The sequence below is a fragment of the Sciurus vulgaris genome, assembly GCF_902686455.1.
Source record: "Sciurus vulgaris genome assembly, chromosome: 11".
Taxonomy (NCBI): Eukaryota; Metazoa; Chordata; class Mammalia; order Rodentia; family Sciuridae; genus Sciurus; species Sciurus vulgaris.
This window is the reverse complement of record NC_136472.1, coordinates 3,385,550-3,405,386: the sequence shown is the minus strand read 5'-3', so window position 1 is coordinate 3,405,386 and position 19,837 is coordinate 3,385,550. Positions and strand designations below refer to the sequence as shown.

Genomic DNA, 19,837 nt, shown 5'->3' with positions numbered 1-19,837 from the left:
CCCATCTTCACATACACCCAAGTGGGATCCAAGGCTGTGGCAAGTGTGGCCAGGGTTGGGAGGGAGGCTGCCCATGGTTCTGTTCAAGCTCCAGCCCACCTGTAAGGTCTGCTCCCCACCCTGCAGGACACAGGCCTGGACACTGGACTGTGAGCTGCAGCCCTGAAGGGAAATGGGGCTTCAGCCTCCTGCTGCCACTCCCACCTGGGTCCAACTGCCAGTGGTGGACACAGGTGTCTACCGGAGATCTCAGAGCCCATGCTAGGCAGGAGGGTCAGAGAGAGGCTGGAAGGCAGAAGAAGGCTGTCCACAGAGCCCTTGGGTGGAGGAGCCCAGGCAGAAACAGAACCTGAAGAACAACCAAATCCTTTATTGTCCCTCACGGGCAAGTAGCCAGGGTTTCTGACCCCTCTATCAGGCAGCCAACTGGCTTCCTTGCCAGGGGAGTGGTCCCCATCCACCCCAGCAACCATGGCTCCAGATACCGGCCCCCTCAGCAGTCAGCCTGGGTGGGCAGGCAGGCAGGCAATGGTAGTGCAGTCAGTCAGTGTCCCCCTCGGATCCCAGCCCCCGAGGCTTCTGGGCTGCTGCCCCTGTTGCGGAGGTGCTCTCGACTCCGCTTCTTGGTGCCGTGGAAACCAACTGTCTCCACCCCGGGGGGTCCTGGAGAGGACCCGGGGTGGACAGGCTCTGAAGGTGTCCCCAAATCCTGCACCCCCAAGGCACTACCACACTCCTCGGCCTCCGGGCTCCCAAGCCCAACCAGGTGGGCCAGCTCCACAGGGCCCTCGCCCCCAACGCCTGGCACACCCCCCTTCTTGAGGGCCCTCTTCCTCTCGGGTCTGGCCTCGCCAACTCGGGCAGGTTTGGTAAAGACGACTCTTCCCTCCCCGCAGCTGGACGGATCCTGGTTGAAGGAGGGCGTGTAGTCAGCCGGGGCTGCCGGGTTCCGGGAGCCCAGGAAGGCCAGGGCGGCTGCCTGGTTGCCCTGCTCACTGGCCTCGGCCACGTCTTCCAGGCTGTACTTGGTCCAGCGCTCAGGGTGAGCCACGTAGTCGGGCACGGGTGGCACCCTCGGAGGGTCAGGGTCTGCCACTGGCGGGCTCAGGGGCACCAGAGGCTGCTCGAGACCACCACCGTCACTCGTGCGGGTCTGGGCGGCAGAGGTTGGCCTCCGCCTGGCTGCGCCCTCCAGACAGTCAAAGATGCTGTGGCTTCGCTGGGAGAAGGTGGAGCTCACGCCTCTAAGGAGGAACGGCTGCGCGGCGGCGCTGGGGAGGCCGGCGGGGCCCGAGTCCGCCGGGGACGGCGCTTCCACCTCGGCAGCGCCCGGCACGCTGAGGTCTGAGTCCGAGTCGCTGAGCGAGGCGGCGTCGGAGGGCAGGGTGTCACACTCCGTCGCCGGCTCCGCCTCCACGCCAGGGGCCGGCTCGCCGGCCCCCGCCTCGGCCATGGCTCCCCGGCCCGGCGGCCCCCGGCGACAAGCGGCGGGAGTCGGCCGCGAGAGCGTGTTCGGCACGCGGCGCGCCTGCAGATCCGGCGGCGAGAAGCGCGTCCCCGAAGCCCCCGGCCCCGAGGCCCGCTGCGTGCCGGTGCCCGGCGGAGGGCCGGCGCGGGTCCCCGGTGCGGAGGCGCGCGGGCTCCGGCTCGGGAGCGCGGGCGCTGGCTGGGCGAGGGCTGGGAAGGAAAACCGACCATCGGACCACAGTGCGGGCCGCAAAAGGGGCGCGGCGAGGGCCACCGAGGCGGCGGGGCCCCGGCGGCTACAGGGCTGGCTCGGGACCCGCTCCGCCGGTGGGCGTGACGCGGTCGAGAGGCGGCGCCGGCATCCGGTCAAGGAAGACCGCCGGGCCGAACGGCGGCCTCTGCTCCTGGCTGGGCCGGGTGACCCGGCAGGATGGCAGGACCGTGGCGCACGAGTACCGACCGGGAACTCGCGGGAGCCCGGCACACCCGCGCGGCCGCCGCCTCCGGACGCGGTCCCTCCCGCCCGCGCGTGGTGCTCTGGGAAACCGAGTTCCCGGCTGCCCGCGCACCGCGGCCGCCGCGCCCGAGGAACTACCACTCCCAGAAGGCCGCGACGGCCACCCCGAGGCCTGCCGGGACGCGCACCCTGCGCGCACGCCCTGCCTTGCCAACGCTCCTCCCCGTGGGCCCACGACCCCGGAAGTGACGAAGAGGAAAGGGCGGAGCCCAGACTGCGGGTCCCACAGTGCCCCGGGGCTGCCGCTCACCGGAGCTGTAGTGCCGCCTGCTGGAGGCCGCGAGGACAGCGACCGCCTCCGGCAGGAAGTGCGTCATAGCGCACCGTGGGCGCGAATCCGTTCCCCGCGCACTTCCGGTAGTGGCCGGAAGCGTCAGCCGCCGCCCCCGCAATGTTGAAGCGGTCTGTCCGCAGGAGCCGGTGCCGGATACCGGTGACCGGTCGTGTCTCCGGCTGTGCGCTCCGTCGCTGCCAGGCCGCCGGCCCACCAGGCCCCGAAGGCTGACCCAGGGAGTGCTGGGCGCGGGGCAAGGCTCGGCCTTCCACGGCAAGGGGCGGGCCAGCTTCCTGCTGGCACGCAGGGCCCGGTTCTCCCCTCGACAGGCCGCGTCGCCGTGGCCACAGGCCCCAGCTAGGCGACACCCGTTGTCCCTTCTCCCTGGGGGCGACTCCGTCCTCTGGGCTGCTCTACCACCGACCTCTGGTCTCCCTCCACCAGGGCCTGCCTTCCTGGCAGCCCCGGGGAGGCCGGGACCAAGGGCCTGTTGTGGCCTCTCCTAGAGGCACCGGCTCCTCCGCCCCCGGCTCTGCCGTGCACCGCAGAACGCCTTAACCTCCCGCCCCAGGGCCTTGCCAGGAGTGGCGGTCTTGCTTCCAGAAGCCCATGCTGAAGCACCCAGGCCACTAGGCTCCCCCAGCCACCAGCCAACCCGAGCAAGGAAGGGGGCAGGGCGTCGCTGCTGGGACCCCGCGGTGCTCCAGCGTCAGCCTCAAGGAGGCTGCTGGGTGGCAGTTTTCCATACTGCCCAGCCCTGCCCAGACTAGGGGGAAAGCAGCCTGACCCAGGCCGGGGGGGGGGGGGGGGTGGGGCTGTCCCAAAGCAGGGTATCTGGTCAACCCACTGGTTGTGAGATACCCGGCACCTAGGTAGGAAGACACCCTGGAATGCCTGGGGTGGGCCTTGCAGCCCTACCCCCTGCACTTCCTGCACTGAATTCCCTGTCGGGCCCCTCCTGCCCCTCTCTGGGCATGGTGTGAGGTGGGAGTGAGGTCAAGGCTGCTGTGGCAGCAGAGAGCAAAAAAAGGGTCAATCACCACATGGAGTGTCCCTGGGGTCCAACCTTGCCCACCCACTGTGGCCAGCAGCCCCTCTTGGATTAGCTTCCCGGGGCCTGGCAAAGTCCAGAGCTGAGCCATACCCACAGGGGCTCACCTGGGCCTCAGGTGCCCTTGGCACAGGAACGGGCTCCACAGTCCGTTAGCATGCCTGATTTTCCTTCTTTATTAAATGACTTTCAAGATGTTGTAATTACATTGAAGGTGACGTGTTAGAAAGGACAGGTGCATTGAAGGCATAAGAGTGCTAGACCCGGCTCTCAAAATGGGCGCAGGAGAGGAACAAGGACTAAAAAGGTGGGGTGCAGCCGAGGATGGGGCAACAGACCCCCAGACCAGCCCCGCAGGGCCTCAGGGCAGGTGGCCCTGGGAGGAGCCTGGCTTAGTAGGCAGAGCTCTCTATGGGGCCCAGAAGCACAGGGTCCCCAAGGCCTCAGTTGGCTCCACCCCACACCCGCCACCCACAGGTGACGTCAGCTCCCAAAAGGTAACGGGAAAGTTCAGAACAAAAACAAAACCTCAAAAGTAAAAAGGCTAAGTGTAGCAGAGTAATACCGGAAACGTTATATACACAGGTGGTGACAGCCTGCAGCACCTCCGGGTCACTCTGGGCACCGGGGGTCAGTACACAGAGCTGTTCCGGATGCCACAGCACAGCACCATGCTCAGGATCATCTCGAAGATCTGTAGGGAGGAGCAGGGCGAGGTCAGCTCCTGGGAGGCGGGGAGGGGCCGCGCCCGTGAGCAGACCCTGCCCTGGCTCACCATGATGACCGCGACCACGATGGCGGCAATGCCAATGAGGTACAGCTTTCCCGAGAAGAGCTCGTCGATCTTCTGGTGGCAGTCCTCCTGTGGGGCAGCCAGTGGGCGGTCAGCGGCCAGCTAGGCCCAAAGCAGAAGGGGCTCTCGGCTTTGCCCACCACCTCACCGTCCCCCACCCCCTGCCTCAGCAGCAGCTGGTTCTCTGCCCAGGGTTATGTTCTGTCTGTTTAAAAAGAAATCCAAAGCACAGGGACATACTGCCCGTGGCCCTTCCTACCCCAAGGCCACGATCATTGGTATCACTGGTGCCCCTGGGTCACTGGTGTGACGCGCGTTCACCGAGGGCAACTTCCACGTGGTGCTGTGCCTCAGGGGCACCAGCAGCTGGTGCACTGATCCGGGTGCTGAGGACCCTGTGTGCCCACTAGCTTGAGTGGAGCTGCGGGCCCTGGGTAAGGTCCATCTGTGGCTTCCGTGTTCCTCGAGGACCATACTGGGCCCGCCTAGCCCTCCCAACAGAGCAGCCTTGGTGCCACCCCACCCGGGACCCATCCAGGCACGCGGAGGCTCCTGCCTCTGCCCCACCCACCACCGCACACCTTGAAGAGATTGGTGAAGAAGTTGCTGCCCGATGGACAAAGGTTGTTCCTCAGCACTAAGGTGGACAGCGTGGTCAAGGTGCTGGAGCCACAGCAATTGAGCTGCAGAGACCCAGAGTGTCTTGGTCAGCTCTGGGCGTGGGAGGAGAGCAGCCAGAGCTCTGGGCGTTATGGGGGGCGGGGACACATCACATGCCCTGCAGTGCACGGGTGGAGGGCGCTGGGTGGTGCTCAGCTGCCCTGCTCAGATAGCCCGCACTCCTGGCTGACCAGGACGTGAGGTTCCCACCCGGGGATGCCAGCGTCACACAGACTGCCCGGCTAGGTCCCATCCTGCTCCTGAGGTCTGGGCTGTGGCAGGACCCGTCAGAGAGGTGAGCACCCCGTGGGGGCCCAAAGTGGGCGGCCGCACCGTCTCGTGGAAGGTCTTGACCACGGCCTTGGCGTTGCTGGCGTCGTCGTCCACCACGGCCTGCTGCAGGGCCTGGTCGTAGAACTGCTTCACATCCTTAGCAATCTGCGGCAGGGCAGTTGCGTTAGCAGGGGCCGTCCCCAAGGGTGGGCCCCGCACTACGCTCCCCGCAGTGTGCTCCCTCTTGGAGCCTCGAGATCTGCCTACCAGGCAGACCCCACAAGGACTCCCCAGAGCAACCCCAAAACCCTGGGTCAAGATCTACCCACCAACCAAGACCTGGGCAGAGGGCATGCCTCCCGCCGTTGGGGCTCCCTGGGGGACCCGGGCTCACCTGGTCCTTGTGGACAAAGCCCCAGATGCCAGCAGCCACCTCACAGGCAAAGAGGATCACTAGGCAGGTGAAGAACTGGGGAGAAGAGGAGGGGTCAGGCTGCGGGCAGGGGCTGGCCTGAAGAGGGCAGCTGCCCGTGGGATCAGCGGGTGTGCGTGTCTTGGCCAGGGGAGGGGCCGGCAGTGTCCCCCAGCCCACATCCGACCAGGAGTGAGCCACACAGCGACCTGAAGCACAGCATGAGATACAGCCCCTCTAGCGAGATGCCAAAGCACTCAGCCCCCGCACTGCCAGGGCTCTGCGGGACGGCTCCTGGGGGTCGTGCTGCAAGCCAGGTAGCTGAAGCCCTGGACGGCGCATGTGGCAGTGTGTCTCCTGATGCCACCCTTTCTCCCGCTTCCCCTGGGAAGGAGACCTGACGCGTGCTTCCTTCCCCAGCCGGGGACATTAGCACAGCGCCCCTTTCCAGAGTGGCCAGGCCTGGGAGGCACAGCAGGGCCTTGGTTTCCTGCCAGTGGGTGGTGCCCAGCGACACCTGAAGCTGATCTCAGGGACTTAATCCTGTGACGTTTGTGAATCGTTTTTAAAGAAAATACAAAGTCCTCTTTGAACTTATTAGCCTCAGGAACTAGATGGAACTAAAGCACCGTGAGATTTAAGAATAAAACGACCCAGCGCCCCAATTCTGGGGAGATGCAGAGGCTACCCCAAGGTCTGCTGGACTGAACCAAAGTCCCTGGGGACCCCATGCCCATGGCCACCCACCTCCTTGGCCAGCTAGATGCTGCCCCTCAGCCCTGGCCCAGACCCCCCGACCTCCTGACCTTACCGTCCCCAGCAGGCACTGGGATTCCTGAATGGCCCCGTAGCAGCCCAGGAAGCCGACGAACATCATCACAGCCCCCACGGCAATGAGGATGTAGATGCCTGTGTGGGACAGGGACCCGGGTGAGCTGCTGTTTGGCACTGCTGACGGGCACATGAGCTCCCCTGGGCTTCAGCTCTGCTGTGACACAGGAGAGGGCCTACAATGCCAAGGGGACAGCTGCACGGCACCAAGTGAGCAGAGTGCTGGTGACCTGTGCCCCACCACCCAGTACCCAGGTCCATGCCAGCCTGAAGGCCGAGAGGGACGCCCACTGTAGTGTCAGGGGCTGCCCAGGGTCAGTGGTGAAGGGCAAGGAGGTGGAGGTCCCCTGCCAGCACACAGCAGTCCACTCCAGCTGACCCCGTCACAGGGATGTCACGTTTGGCCAGGTTGCAACGCAGTCCTCTGAGAGCTGAGGGGTGGCTGGGGCAGCTGAGGAGAGCATGTCAGGGCGAGGCTTCCCTGCTGACCTGCCCACACCCACCAGCGTGGCATGTGTTCCTGGGGAGGCAGGCAGATACCCCAAAGGGCAGGGGGCACCTAGGCCCAGGAGGGGTCTGCCATGTGGCTGTTCTGGAGCCCATGCCAGCCCCCCATCCCATGGGAAAGGCCACAGTGTCCCTGCAGGGCTCGCCCAGCCCCTCGTCCCATCCCCCAGTCACCATGGCAACGCTGCTGAGCAGCCCAAACCTCTCTGCTCAAAGCCAGACCCATTGTCCCCAAGGCTGGTCAGTCCAGGGAGAAGGAGCCAGGGGCCAGGACCCACCACCAGGCTTAGAAAAGCAGATCTGGGGTCTGGTCTCCTAGGCCCCCTCCCTGGCCAGAGGACACCTGAGGAGCCCCCCATCACAGGCCGCTGCCCACTCGGGAGAGCTGCGCCCTCGAGCCTCAGCGCCACTTTGTGTGCCAGGACAGCAGGGCACTGCCTTTCCTGCCTTGGACAGACCGACAGGAGCAGTCTCAGGGCTGCCCAGAGCCCCTCCGGGCCGCTGGGTCCCGGGGCGCCGAGGCAGCGGCCCACGCGCCCTCCCCCAGCGCCGCACAAAGCGCCTTTGTCAGGGTTGGCATCTGCCCCTGCAGGACCCGACCCAGAAGCAGTGGGGACTCAGGAGGGCCAATTTTGAATGGGGAGAGACTTGGGGCTAGAGGGTCTCTGAGTGGCCCATACCCACAGGGCACAGGCAGAGCCAGAGGCGCCAAACCCTGACATGCAGCCCAGCCTTCCCACGAGTCCCGTGCCTGAGCCCCCTGCCCTGGCACTGTGGGGCCTGCGGGGAACCCTTCCCATGGTACCACCTCAGCAGGTGCCTCGACAAGCCCCATGGTGTCCACCCTGCAGAGGGTCGGAGGAGGCCTGCAGCTGCAGCCCTGAGGGCCCATCTGCCTGCCTGTCCTTGCCCCTGTCCAGCTTGCTTCCTGCAGCCAGCTGACCCCATCTGAAGTGAAGTGAGCCCTCTACTCCTGTTCAGCCCCCGGGGTCAACATCCATCTACACAGCTGCTCTAGCCACGGGCTCGGCTGCCGTGTCCCCAAGAGGGTGCCTGCCCCAAGGGGACTGGACTCTGCCTCATAGAACTGACCAGTCAGGGTGCCCCAGGCCCGGGAGCAGGGAGGGGCGGCAGCACTCACACAGGAGGAGGAGGAACATGCCTGGCTGCTATCAGCTGGGTGGCCGCTCTGAACCCCCAGTGCTCCTGATTATCTTGGAAGAGGGAGCAAGATGTCAGGGAGGGCCCACCCTGGAGAAATCCACCCTCGGGAGTTCAGAGGACACTGGTCAGGGGCCCCCTCAGATGTGGGGCAAATCGAACAGTCTGCTCAAGGTGGCTGGTCACCAGCATGCCGCAGGCCAGTCTGCACATGAGCCTGCCGGGTGGGTGGGTGGCTGGCCCCCGGGAGGGTAAGCAATACCAAGGCTGCCAGGAACCTGGGTCAGTGCAAGGGGCCCTCCCCAGAACAGCTGGGCCTGGAAACCAGCACTAGCCCCAGCCCCAGGCCTGGACTCCAACCCTGGACCCCAGCCCTGTCCATCCTACCCGTGGAAGACAGAGGCCCCGGAGGATGGTGGATAAGGCAAGTGACACCCGGGGTGATCAGCTCTTGCCTGCCCTGGGACACTTGGGTGCACAGGGGAGGGGCCTTTCTGGGCTCCCAGGGCCTACTGAGCGGCCAGGCAAGTCTTCCAAGTTGGTGAGAAGGCCAGACCCCATCCAGGCCCCAGATGGAGCCCTGAACCAGGGGCCCCTCCTTTAAAGGGCAGAGACATTTCAACAACATTGCCAGAGCTCCCAGGCGCCAGGCCCGCCCTCCACAGGGAGGGCCAGGGGGAGAACTGGCCTGCACAGCCAGGGCCCTCCTCCTGGTCACTCTGCCTCTGGGGCGCTGGCAGCCCAGTTCCCCACAGGCAGCCTAATAAGGCAGCAAGGTGTGGCAGTGGCATGGGGGAGGGGGCAGCCTCAGATGCAGCCCAGGCATCCGGCCCCACCCACCCAGAGCCTCCCCAGAAATGCCTGAGTTAAAATAAGGTCTTGAAACCACTCCCCAGCTCTGCCGGCTGTCCTCCCTCCCGCCCTGGGCCCCAGCTAGTCTGAGGTGACTGGTGAGATCCCCACCAGCCACATGCCTATCCCTGGGTCAATCCTCCAGCCACAAAAGCCCCTTCTGGGCTGCCAGGACCCTGTACTGATGCCCACTCAACCTTGGGTCCTGCATCCTCCTGGAAGTGCTGCCCGACAGCCTGGCTCTGAGCAGACCCTGGGCCATGTGTCACTTACCCACATAGAAGGTGCTGGGTGCAGGCTTGTCTCCCAGCTCCAGGTAAAGCAGGCTGGTGGTCTGAGGGTCATGGCGCAGCCACAGGGCCACACCCAGGATCACGCCTCCAGCCAGCTGGAGAAAGAGTGGGGAGCAGTGTCACCTGTGGCCTGCAGTCCCAGGAGGTAGTGAGAGCCCCACTGTGCTAAGCACCCTGAGCCGCCACTTTGTCAGGAGGGGCCCTCAGCAGGGACCACGGGCTGGTCTGCCAGCGGCCATTCACTGCGGCTCCAGGGCCGCCCCAGCATCTGAGCAGCGACTCCAGGGCAGGGACACCAGGTGAGATGCTGGACATGCAGCGAAATGTGCATCTCGGATGGACAAGGACACTGCTTCCGCCCAGGCACACCCAGGCTGCAGAGCCGCACCAGAAACCCACGCACCCCGAGTGCCAGGTTGACCTGATGTCCTGTGCCTTTAGTTCCCAGATCTGGCTAGGGGCCACCCCAAGGAATGCTGGGCCTTCTCCAAGGGTGGGGCTCAGGTGCTGAGAACGCCCTGTGGGCTGGTGGCATCTAGGAAGCGGCAGGGGCATGGCCTGCGGTGGCTTGTGGGACGAATCCCTGCTACTCAGGAGAGAGGCTCATGGAAGCGGCTGGTGGGGAGGGGGCCTCTGCTCAGGGCTGGCGCGCAGGGGCCAGGGCTCAGGCTGAGGGAGCCCTCAGTGACACGCCATGCTGTGCGTCTGTGACCACCTCTAGCCAGCTGGGGTCTGTCCTTGCGGCCAGGTCTGCGCCAGGCCCAGCCCCCCTTCTTCCGGCTGCAGACGCTCACTGGTGGTGGCTGCAGGCTGGCCCTGCTCCTGATCCTGGAACCCAGCACCACGAAGGGCTTTTGTAGACATGAGTCCCCAGCACAGCTGGAAGCCCTGCGTCCTGCCTGCCCCGGCCTCCTCCGTCTAGCACCTCTCAGCCAAAGCCTTCAGATATTCCAGGGAGCAGTGGGCACAGACACGGTCCCCTCAAACTCCTCCTGTTCCTCCCTGTCCTTGGTGTAAAGCACAGTCGCACAATCTCTCCTTCAGCCTGGGGACACTGTGACCCTGGGCCATAGGAACAAGCTCTTCTGGGGTCCCTGACTCACAGTGGTGGCCAACATCCCTGGGCTGTCTGGGGGACCTCTGCTTCCCTGGAGGACATGGAAACCTAACACCTGTGCAGAGACCCTGGGGAGGTGCCTGCTGAGGAGCCCCTGCCAGAGGCAAGGGCACAAGGTCTGGGTGGCGCCAGGTCTCCCGTGGGGGACCTTCCACGCAGCCCCTTTGGGCCTTGGCAGCCCGGGTTTCATCTTCCACTCCACCCTTCCGAGGGCCAGGCCGAGAGGGCTTCCTGGAGGCAGGGGCATGGGGACGCAGCCCGCACAGCCCTGTGAGTGCCACGGCCAGCTGCCCTCCACCAGACATGCTGGGTGCTGTGCAGGGCCGCCTGCAGGGGCCAGCTGCGTCCCTCTAGGCCTGGCCCACCCCTGTCTGCAGGTGGGGGCTGATGCTCACCCCACAACAGACCCAGCTGTCAGACGGGAGGGAAACTGAAACCTGGCCCCAAGGAGAGCCCGTGGCCAGGTCCTGCCCCGGCAGCAGGCCCTGCGGGGAAGGGAGACGCACCTAGGAGAGCATGCGTAACCAACGGCGCCCGAAGGAAAGCCCCAGGTGGCCCTGGGAGCCCCAAAGCAGGCCGGCTTAGGTCCCAGGGGGTGTGCCGGCCAGGCGCTGGCCCTGCACACTCAAGGGAGGGCCAAGGCCCCGCCCCCAGGATGCAGGCCGGGTGTCCTCTCCGTGCACCCGGCTGCCGAAGTTCCTCAGTCATTCTGGTAGCTGCACCTGCCCGTCCCATGTGGGCTTCTCTGAGGAGAGGAATGGGGCCTACTCACCCCCAGGCCCCGGACTGAGGCTCACTCCATCAGCCAGCAGGGTGGACATTCCTGCCACTGAGGGCTTTCTGTGCACTTGCTGGCCACACTGGAAACGGCCTGGCAGTACACCCCCTCATGTCACAAGGCCCTGTGGTGACAACAGGGCTCCCCAGGGCTTAGTGCCCTGTGCCTCACATCAGGAAGGCAGAGGCAGGGAGGCTGCTGGATGGGGGAAGGGGCAGGAGGAGACCGCGGGCAGCCCCAGGGAGCCACTCTGGGCTCCTCTGTGCCGGCTGCCATCTGTGGCTCGGGGAGGAGGGGGCAGGCTGAGTTGCCCTGGTAACTCTGGCTGCTTCTGAGGCTTTGACAACATTATGTATTTTGTTTGGAAACTGGTTCAGAGTTCATGGAGAGATGTTCTAGGGCAAGGGGTGGCTCCTGGAGGAGGGGCCTCTGTCCCCACCTGTCCCTCTGTGGTCACAAAGGCCTGGTCCCAACTCTGACTCAGCCGCGGAAGCTGTGGGGCTACTGGCAGGCCATCCCACCTCCCTCTGCCTCAGTGTCCCCGCCTGTGAAAGCTGAGCATGCAGCAGGCCCATGTCCTCCAGGGCTGGGCTGGGCCACCCTCACCACCCGGTGCAGCTGGGGGCCTGGCCCAGGGGGTCACGTGCTCCTGAGGGATGTGGGTGAGGGCAGTGCTCAACCCACCCCCATCTTGTTCCCGCCACCACATGCCCACAGGGCAGTAGGGGGTTCTCGAGCCCAGCGCAGCTGTGGCTGATTCTGAAACTGCTTCCTTGGAAGTCAACCCTACACCTGCCGCGTACCCAGGGGCCCCTCCAGGAATTCACTGCGAGAACGGGCACAGGGCTGCATGAGACCCACGACTTTGCTGTGTCGCCCAACTCCTGGGTGTCGCCTGGGTGCTCGCTGGCTGGCGACTGGCCGGGCCCCGGGGTCCACCCCATCGTGGATCCTCATCAGTGAAAAGGGCAGGACAGCACAAGCGCAGGTGCCTCTGATGTGCCGTGTGAGCACAGCTGTGAGGGAGGTCCAGGCCAGGGCCAGGCAGGCACCGCAAAGGACCCCGCCTGACGCTGGCCACGGTTTCACGGTTTGACTCGGCTGCACACTTTGAACCCAAGCCTGTGCTGTGTCCCAACTGCATCCACAGAGCCATTTAGAAACCCCCACCCGTGCCCTGCACGCCGACCACTAAGGGGAGAAGGGACCTGGCCGCCCTCCGGGCACTCACGCCTTCCGGGCAGGAGCCAGACCCCCTGGGCTGGCAGCAAGCACTTGCACGTGCTGGGGGCTTGTCCACAGGGACGGAAAAACCAAAAGTAAGGGACTGTGTGACTACAGGACACACAGGCCAACTGCAGAGTCCAGTGTCCCTGGAAAACCATGAGTGACGGAGCTGGACAGGGGCCCAGGCATGAAGAAAGGCCTGAGCTCCTGGCTGCTGGGTCACGTCTGACCAAGTGACCACAGGCCCATCTCAACGCTCCTGCCCCCAACATCCTCACTTGTAGAATAAGGAAGCACAGGCATGGCGGCTGCCACTCGATGGGCAGTACCCAGCCCTGGACAGCACAGTGACGGTGATCAGAAGCAAGCAGTCCGCAGTGTCCCCAAGCGCCCCTCTCAGAGACACCTCCACTCAAAGCCGGTCTGCAGGCAGCAGTCCCCACCTGTTCCCTGACCCCAAGATACTCCCTGCTCAGGGCCGGGGGTGGAGCAAAGCCCAGGTGGTGTCCAGGTTCTGGGGGCCGCGCGCGAGGGAGCAGGAAGGCACGTCCAGGACCCTCTAGAGGACGGCTTCTTCCTCCTCCCTGGGGATTAATGAGCAACAGACTTGACTTCAACAAGGGGGCTGCCAAGCACGCTGGGTCCCTGCCCAGCCTGTCTGCCGTTCCCAGCAGCAGCTGATGGGGCGCAGGCCCGGGGCAGCTTCCTCCTCTGTGCCAGCTGCCTACAGTGACCCTTAGCCAGACCCAGGACCCGGCCGGAGCCAGGGCTTCTCTGGGGCTCTCCCGTTTCAGCACACGTGCCCCTTCCAGAAAGGGACGAGGCTCTAGCCCCCCAGCTGGCTGGCCTGAATGGTCGCTTCAGTGCTGACCACAGCGCCAGAGGACAAGGACGATTCTTGCGTAGGCAAGCCCCTTGCAGGAGTGCTCAGGGGATGCTGGGGTGGGCGGGGAGAGGCCCAGCTATGGCCCTGCCCAGCCAGGTCCCTGGTGTGGCCTTGGAAGTAGAGCTGCTGTGGCCGGGCAGGAAGGAGGCAGCCTGGCGGGAGCAGGACCCCCTCGGCCAGGAAGTTCTCAGGAAGCTGCCTGTCCAGTGTCTAAAAATAAGTGCCAGGAGAGGACCCAGACCTGGCCCTGGCGTCCATCTGGGGGATGCGGGGGGCCAGGGCATGAGCACTTGGTCACAGGGGAGTGGGAGCCCCAGGTGCCGGCTCGCTCACCCCATGTCTGCCTCCTGGGAAGCCCATCTGCCCCGAGGGGCCAGAGATGTGCACAGAGGTGTGCAGGGGGCTGCAGGTGGCCAGGACCCTCGGAGCCATGTGCTCCTAAGAGGTCTGGGGACAGCCGTGGGAGGGGGGCCTCGGGCAGGGTCGGCGGACAGGCAGGCTGGGTGTCACCCACTGGTACAGGGTTGTACCTGCTCCCACCTGGCAGGACTGCCTGCCCCCCCGAATGAGGACACAGAGGAGTCGGAGGCTGTGGGATGGGCTGCAGTGCCAGCCTCCCCCGCCCTCTCCTCCAGTGGTTGTTTGGGAACCTCGGTCTCCTTATCACCCCATGGATAACAGTCCAGCACAGCTGGAGGCCAGGGTCTCCCACTCCTTGCCTGGCACAGAGCTTCTTCAGCAACCAATATCATCTCCTCGGGCAAGAGGGAAGGCGTATTCTGTGTAGCCGAGGCTGCTTCGCCCAAGGAGGAGAGCGGGGAGCGGAGCCCCGCCAGGCTGTGGGAGCTGCTGAGAGCCGGCCATGCTGGCTGCGGTCTGCTTCCCTCCAGCGGGGCCCACGTGGAGCACAGGGCTCAGGCCCCCGGCCCCAGGACTGCAGCTCTGGCAGGGCAGGCGACCTGGGGTCTTGCTCTGTGCCCTGCCATGCTGGGCACCTTGTGGCACCACTAGGAGCTTGCTGTCAGCTGCGGCACACCTCGGTGTGTAGTCGCAGGTAACCACACAGACCCCAGGCGAGCCGACATGGGGCCCGGTGACTGGCGGGTAAGATACCCCTCGTGGAAGCCCAGGGTGTCTAGGGGCCTCCCTGCCAGGGCCCTCCAGCCTCCACCTTCCTGACAATGGCCGAGTTACCTCGATAACTGGGGCAAGGACAAAGACGGGCAGATCAACTCCAAATCAGAAAAGGGGCGTATCTTCAGAAAGGAGGGCAGGGCCATGAGCCCTAGACTCCAGCTGGGCCGGCTCCCTGCGGCCCCACGCCTCCGTGGCGTTGGGACCCCACCTGGGCACTCTGCCCCTTGCAAGGAGGACCCTCACCACCCACTCAGTGTTTCCAGGCTGTGAAACTCTGGGCACTCGTTCTAATGGCTTCCCTGCACCCTCTGCCTTCCCCAGCTATGCAGGCCAGGAGGACAGCTCCCCCACTAGCACCCTCCCCTCCTGTGCTGGTACAGCAAAGGACACCTGTGGATGGGGCTGAAATCCAACTACCATGGGCCAGCCCTTGGGGTTGGGGGATGCCCTCATCCACCAGGGCCATCTGGAGGATCCAGCAGTCTTGAGCTCAGACTCAGCACCTGCTCTGCAGCCCACCCGGTGAAGTGGCTTCTGTTCACCCAGAGGTACTCAGTAGTGTGTAGAAGGGACAGGGCAACAGGAGGTCTGGAGGGTCCTGGAAGGCCACCCAGCATGCCAGGTCAGAGCACTGGACAGGTGAGGGCCCTGAAGACAATCCTCCACAAGCCTGGTTGTCCATGCAGCAGTCCCCAGAACACGGTGGACACCTGCAGGGCTGGACAATCGCCCTGGCACCTGTGCCTGGATGTTCTGTGGCCCAGGTGTCAGGACCAGAGCAATGAGGACCTGGGCGCCTTCCTAGCCCTGCCACGACCCAAGGCCAGTGCAAGGGTTTCAGCCTGCCCACTCCATGGCGCCTGGACTCTGAACTGTATTGATCTGGTGGCCGAAGCGCCTCCCCTTGACAGGACTTTGGGCTGGGAAGGTGTGAGGTCGCCTCCCTGTCTGGGCTTGGAAGGAGTTGAGATAGAATTGGGACTGACTTTGATTTCTGGAGGCAGAACTGAGCTGGGGTGGGAGGTGGGGAGAAACCCGGCATGCCCTCGGAGGAACAGAGCAGGGGCTCTCACTGGGACAGTGGCACTGCGTGGGCACGGAGCAGGGTTGGCTGAGGGGCTACTGGGGTCCCCCTGCCTCCTGCTCCAGGTCTGCCCCTCTCTGCTCAGACACCCTGGCTGGAGCCAGCCTGCCAAGGGACAAACCACAGACTTCCTCTTCTTGACCCATCCTGCACCAACGGTTGTCTCTCCAAAGACGGGCAGTCAGGAAGCCAGACGACCTGGGGGCCTCGGGGCACCAGGGGAAGTCCATCGCCCCCTGGGTGCAACCAGGCACAGGAAGCCCTGCCCCCACCCAGAGCCTGCCTGATTGTAGCCCCTCTGCCGGAAGGAAGGCAAGTCGCCAAGTGACAGTCATGTGCTGTCTGGAGGGAAATTAAATGCCAGTTCGCGCGGCTGCTAATCAGTCTCCTTTGAGGCAGGCCTGGTTGCCTTGCCACTAGCCACCTCAGGTCAGAGGGGTGGCCAGTCCTGGGCAGGAGACAGGGCCCTTCTCTAGTAAAGACTGGTGGCTGCAAAGCCTCTCCCAGGCTCCCTGGTCAGAAGCCATGGAGAAGACCCTCATGACACCCGTTCCCCGAGATGAGGAAGGGGACTCTGCAGGCCCATCTCCTGCCAGGACAGGGCCCTACCCTCCTCCTGCCCTCCTCCAGCAGCAAGTCTCAAAGCAGCCAGCCTTGGGCACCAACGCTCCCCTAGGAGCCCCTGAACCCACCCTGAGGGATGGGACATCCACACTGCTTGGTCAGGCACCCGTGCAGTCTCCCTACTTGGGCTGGCCTGCTGCTTGTCCTCCTGCCCTGTCCCATCTGGAGCCTGATGCCCACAGAGTGTCCAGAACCTCACTGGCCCCAAAGCAAAGTCCAGACAGGAGAGGCTGAGAGCACAGGCTGCCTGGGGCTCTGCCTCCCAGTGCAGGAGGGACGCCAGCAAGCGGAGTGTGCCTGCGAGACCATGCGTGGAGAGTGCTCCTGCAGAGGCAGGCTGGGGCCTGGGCGCTCCAACCTCCAACCTCCAACCTCAGGGGAGCTTTCTTCCTCGCTAACACAGAACTTTTTAAAGTGCCGCATCCAGATATCCACTATCAATCTGTGCTCACCCGCCCCCAGCTTCACCTGAGCCCCTGGTACTATGCTGTGTCCGTGACAGGCCAGGCGCCGCAGGGCCTTCCGGGCACCCCAGGAGCCACAGCCCCTTCCCATGCACTTCCCACCCTCGGCTTCACGCTCTGTGGCTGGACTCCCTGTTGGACATCATGCCCAGCATCCGTTTCCTGAGCTCTCCCGGTGCTGAGCCCATCACTCTGTAGACAGGCACATTAGCTAATCTGTGCCCAGCCTCAGGAGAAAGGGGTCTGAGGACCCCGAGGTCCAGCCCTGGCACCAGGGGGCCCTTAGCACAGGACCAGCCCTGCCATGCAGCATGCATTTCCAGCCACTGCAGGGTCCAGCATGAGTGGATGGGCCCACAGAACGTGACTGTGAAGACAGGTCTGCGCCAGGTAGGCCCCTGGGAGGGGTGGGGAGCAGCGCGTGGGGATGTGCTGGGCCTTGCTGGCCGCTTGGGTCCAGCTCCCAGGGAGCCTGGGTGGACTCCCAGCTGGGGCAGGGGTGGGCCTCATAGGCTGACACACAGCCCAGAGGAGAAAAGGAGCACCTTTGCCACCTGCCCTTCAGCTCCTCTCAGGGTCCTCAACCCACATCTGGGCTCAAGACCAGCAGGGACACCCTGGCATATGCGTGCCTCCTACTGGCCTGGTCCAAAGAAGACAAACACTGATCAGCATTGCCACTCAGCAGTGGCCCCGAGGGCCATGCCTGGCAGGGTCAGCCCTTCCCAGATGGCCTTGCTGTTCCCCACAGCCACCTTGACTCCCAACTGGCGTCCCACAGCAGGCCATGCAACACTTCCTGGCTTGGGAAGACACAATGTGCTCCCCCCAATCTACTCCAGCTGAGTCCAGACTAATCTGTCTCCCCCCACAAACATCCCACTGACCCTAGATCCACCCTGGGATCCTCGGCAGTCCAGATGGAAAACAGATGTCCCTGGTCCCACGCACTCACTCCAGGGGCTGCTTTAGAAAGTTTACCCATCCTGTCTCAACTTGAGACACAGACTGCCTGTGAAGGGAGCCCTGGGGTGCACAGCAGCTGGGAGGCCCAGAGGAGTGGCCAGCAACGCCCACCCACATTCCCTGCAGGCTGGGAAGAGTCTCCATCCCTTCTCAATTCCAACACCGCAGGAAATGGAAACAAAAGGCCAGAGCAACATCATCACTTCCCAGCAGTGAAGACTGGGGCCAGGAGAAAGTACTTCTCTGCCCAGAGACCCAAGGAGACTAGAGTCTGCATTCCAAGAGGACAAATGGGTGGGCAACTCTCTCCAAAGTGGATCAGACCTTGAACATTAGCAGACAGACCCTCTGTTCTTACGGTCACCCTTAGCCTGTGTCAACTCAGATCCCAGGCCCCCTCTTCCCCCAAAGCTTCCATAGGCCGGCAGCGGCCAGACTGGGGCTGGAATCTGCGGTTGAGGAGGCTAAGATCCGCTTCCAGGAACTGGGGCAAGGCGCGCACCAGCAGGAGGGTCATCAGGCCATCCTGTTGTGCACTCCGCCCTAAACCCGACCCCCAGGACGCTCTCCAGGGTGGCGACTTCAGAGTGGAGGGTGAGCAGGGAAAGGGAAAAAGTGAGGTGGATGGTCCCCACGGCTGGAGAAGAGTGTGCGCCCCCAAGCCCCAGCTCCCGGCCGCCCATCTAGGGGCGGTGGCCCGGATGAGCTCATGGGGGCGGGGCGCCGGGAGCCCCGCCCTCGAGGCCCCTCGGTGCTAGCGAAGCAGGGTGGTCCCCGAAACAGCCGCCAAGAGGGCCGCGCGGGCTCCTCCGCCGCGGAGGGGTTGGGGTCCCGGGCCCGGGTTCGCACGCCCCGCACCATCGCCATCACGCAATAGGGTCAGGTTAACGGTCCCCAGACGCCCGGGCCAGACGGTGGGGGCTGGGCCGCGACGCGCGGAGACTTGGCCCGGCTGCCCAGGGGCGCGGCGGCCCCGGATCCCGCCCTGCGCCCCGAGCCCACAGGTGGCCCCTCAACTTCGCGCCGCGCTGCAACCCCTCGCGGGGCCTAGCGCAGCCGCCGCGCCTGCCCAAGGGGGGTGCGCCCGGCCCCCGCCCGCCGCTCCTCCACCCCGCCGCCGCTCACCCAGAAGACGAAATTGAAGACGAAGAGCAGGTACTTGATGCACTTGGTGCAGCCCTCCACCCCCATGGCCGAGCGGGCGGTGGGCGGCCTGCGGGGCGCGGGCCGGTCCTGGGCGGCGGGCGCGCGGGGACGCGGGGCCGGGCGGGCCGGAGGGCCTGATGGGCAGGGGGCGTCGGGGCGCGAGCGACCTGCGGGCGCGGGGCGCTGGCGAGAAGAAGACTCGGTGCCCGGAGGGTTGCGCGGGGGTTGCGGCTGCTCCTGCTGCTGCTGCTGCGCGCTCGCTCTGTGGCCGGGCGCGCGACCCGTCCGCGTCGCTTATAGGCCGCCGCGGCCCCGCCCCCCTCAGGCCCCGCCTCCGCAGCGCTCCGCGCCCCTCCCCCTTGCCCCGCCTCCTGCCACTGGCCGCGGGGCAGGGGCTGCAGAACCTCCTTCGACCTTCGGGTGCTCGAATACTTTGGGGTTCGCGACCTTGGTGCGGCCGGGACGCGTCCTGGAGCTTAAGTAGGGCTCCAAGTCCCCGGGGCTGCCTGCAGAGCCGCGCCTGAGGAGCGACCTCTTTCTTCCTCCCTCAGACTCCCTGGACATTCCAGGAGGACTCCTGGAAGCCGAGATGCGCCTGCGAAATGTGCTGCTAAGAAGGCGCTTTGTTCGCAGTACTCTCTCGGGAAGGAAAGTGGGTGGGCATGAAGTTGGGCCTGACGGTCTAGAAAGCGATTCTAGTCATCCATCTCCTTGTCCCATAGAAAGGGGTGTCGCTGGCTGCTGTTAGTGGAGTCTGCCTTTGGAAAGGTCACTGCTGCACCCAGAGATTACCCCAGACCAGCGTTATGTACCTAGCGGGCCCCAAACGCCTGCAAGAACGTCCAGATACTGCGTCTCATGCCGCGGGCGGCCTGGTTGCAGGCTCCCGGGTCTTTCAGCTGTCCTCCTGACGGTGGGGGTCCTGCTGTCCCCGCTGCCTCTAGTAAGGAGAAAGTGGGGACCGATTCCCATTGGAGTGAGGAGTGCTTTCTCCTAGGTGAAGAGGAAGTGCTGTCTGTCACCCTAGGTGACACCTCTACCAAGGTGTCCTATGTCCTCCTCCCCCCAAAAGCTGGGGGAGAATGGGGCTGCTTCCTGAGCAGGGCCTCACCTGGGGACCGTGTGGGCCACCTATGGAAACCCAGCCTTCATCACCAGGCCAGTTCATCTCAGCAACAGCAGCATCCCAGGGCTGTCTGATGGAGCTACCTGCTGTGATGAGTTTGTTCTGCATAAGGTAACGCGGCAGAAGTGGGCACTGGGAATGTGGCCACCGAGGAACTGAAGTGTTAATTGTATGTCATTGTAGTTTGCATT

General features: G+C 64.7%; 2 protein-coding genes across 2 annotated transcripts; both read right to left on the bottom strand.

Moving 5' to 3' along the window:
- Positions 1 to 350: 350 nt before the first annotated feature.
- On the bottom strand, positions 351 to 2,887 carry TSSC4 (tumor suppressing subtransferable candidate 4). Its single transcript, XM_079102748.1, has one exon. The coding sequence runs from the start codon at positions 1,451 to 1,453 to the stop codon at positions 545 to 547; it is 909 nt and encodes a 302-aa protein (XP_078958874.1). The 5' UTR covers positions 1,454 to 2,887; the 3' UTR covers positions 351 to 544.
- A 574-nt stretch (positions 2,888 to 3,461) lies between these two features.
- On the bottom strand, positions 3,462 to 18,627 carry CD81 (CD81 molecule). The gene is made up of 8 exons (XM_079102032.1): positions 18,500 to 18,627; positions 9,072 to 9,186; positions 6,259 to 6,356; positions 5,430 to 5,504; positions 5,096 to 5,200; positions 4,684 to 4,785; positions 4,085 to 4,171; positions 3,462 to 4,003 (listed from the first exon to the last, which is right to left on the bottom strand). The coding sequence occupies exons 1-8, from the start codon at positions 18,563 to 18,565 to the stop codon at positions 3,941 to 3,943; spliced, it is 711 nt and encodes a 236-aa protein (XP_078958158.1). The 5' UTR covers positions 18,566 to 18,627; the 3' UTR covers positions 3,462 to 3,940.
- Positions 18,628 to 19,837: the final 1,210 nt, after the last annotated feature.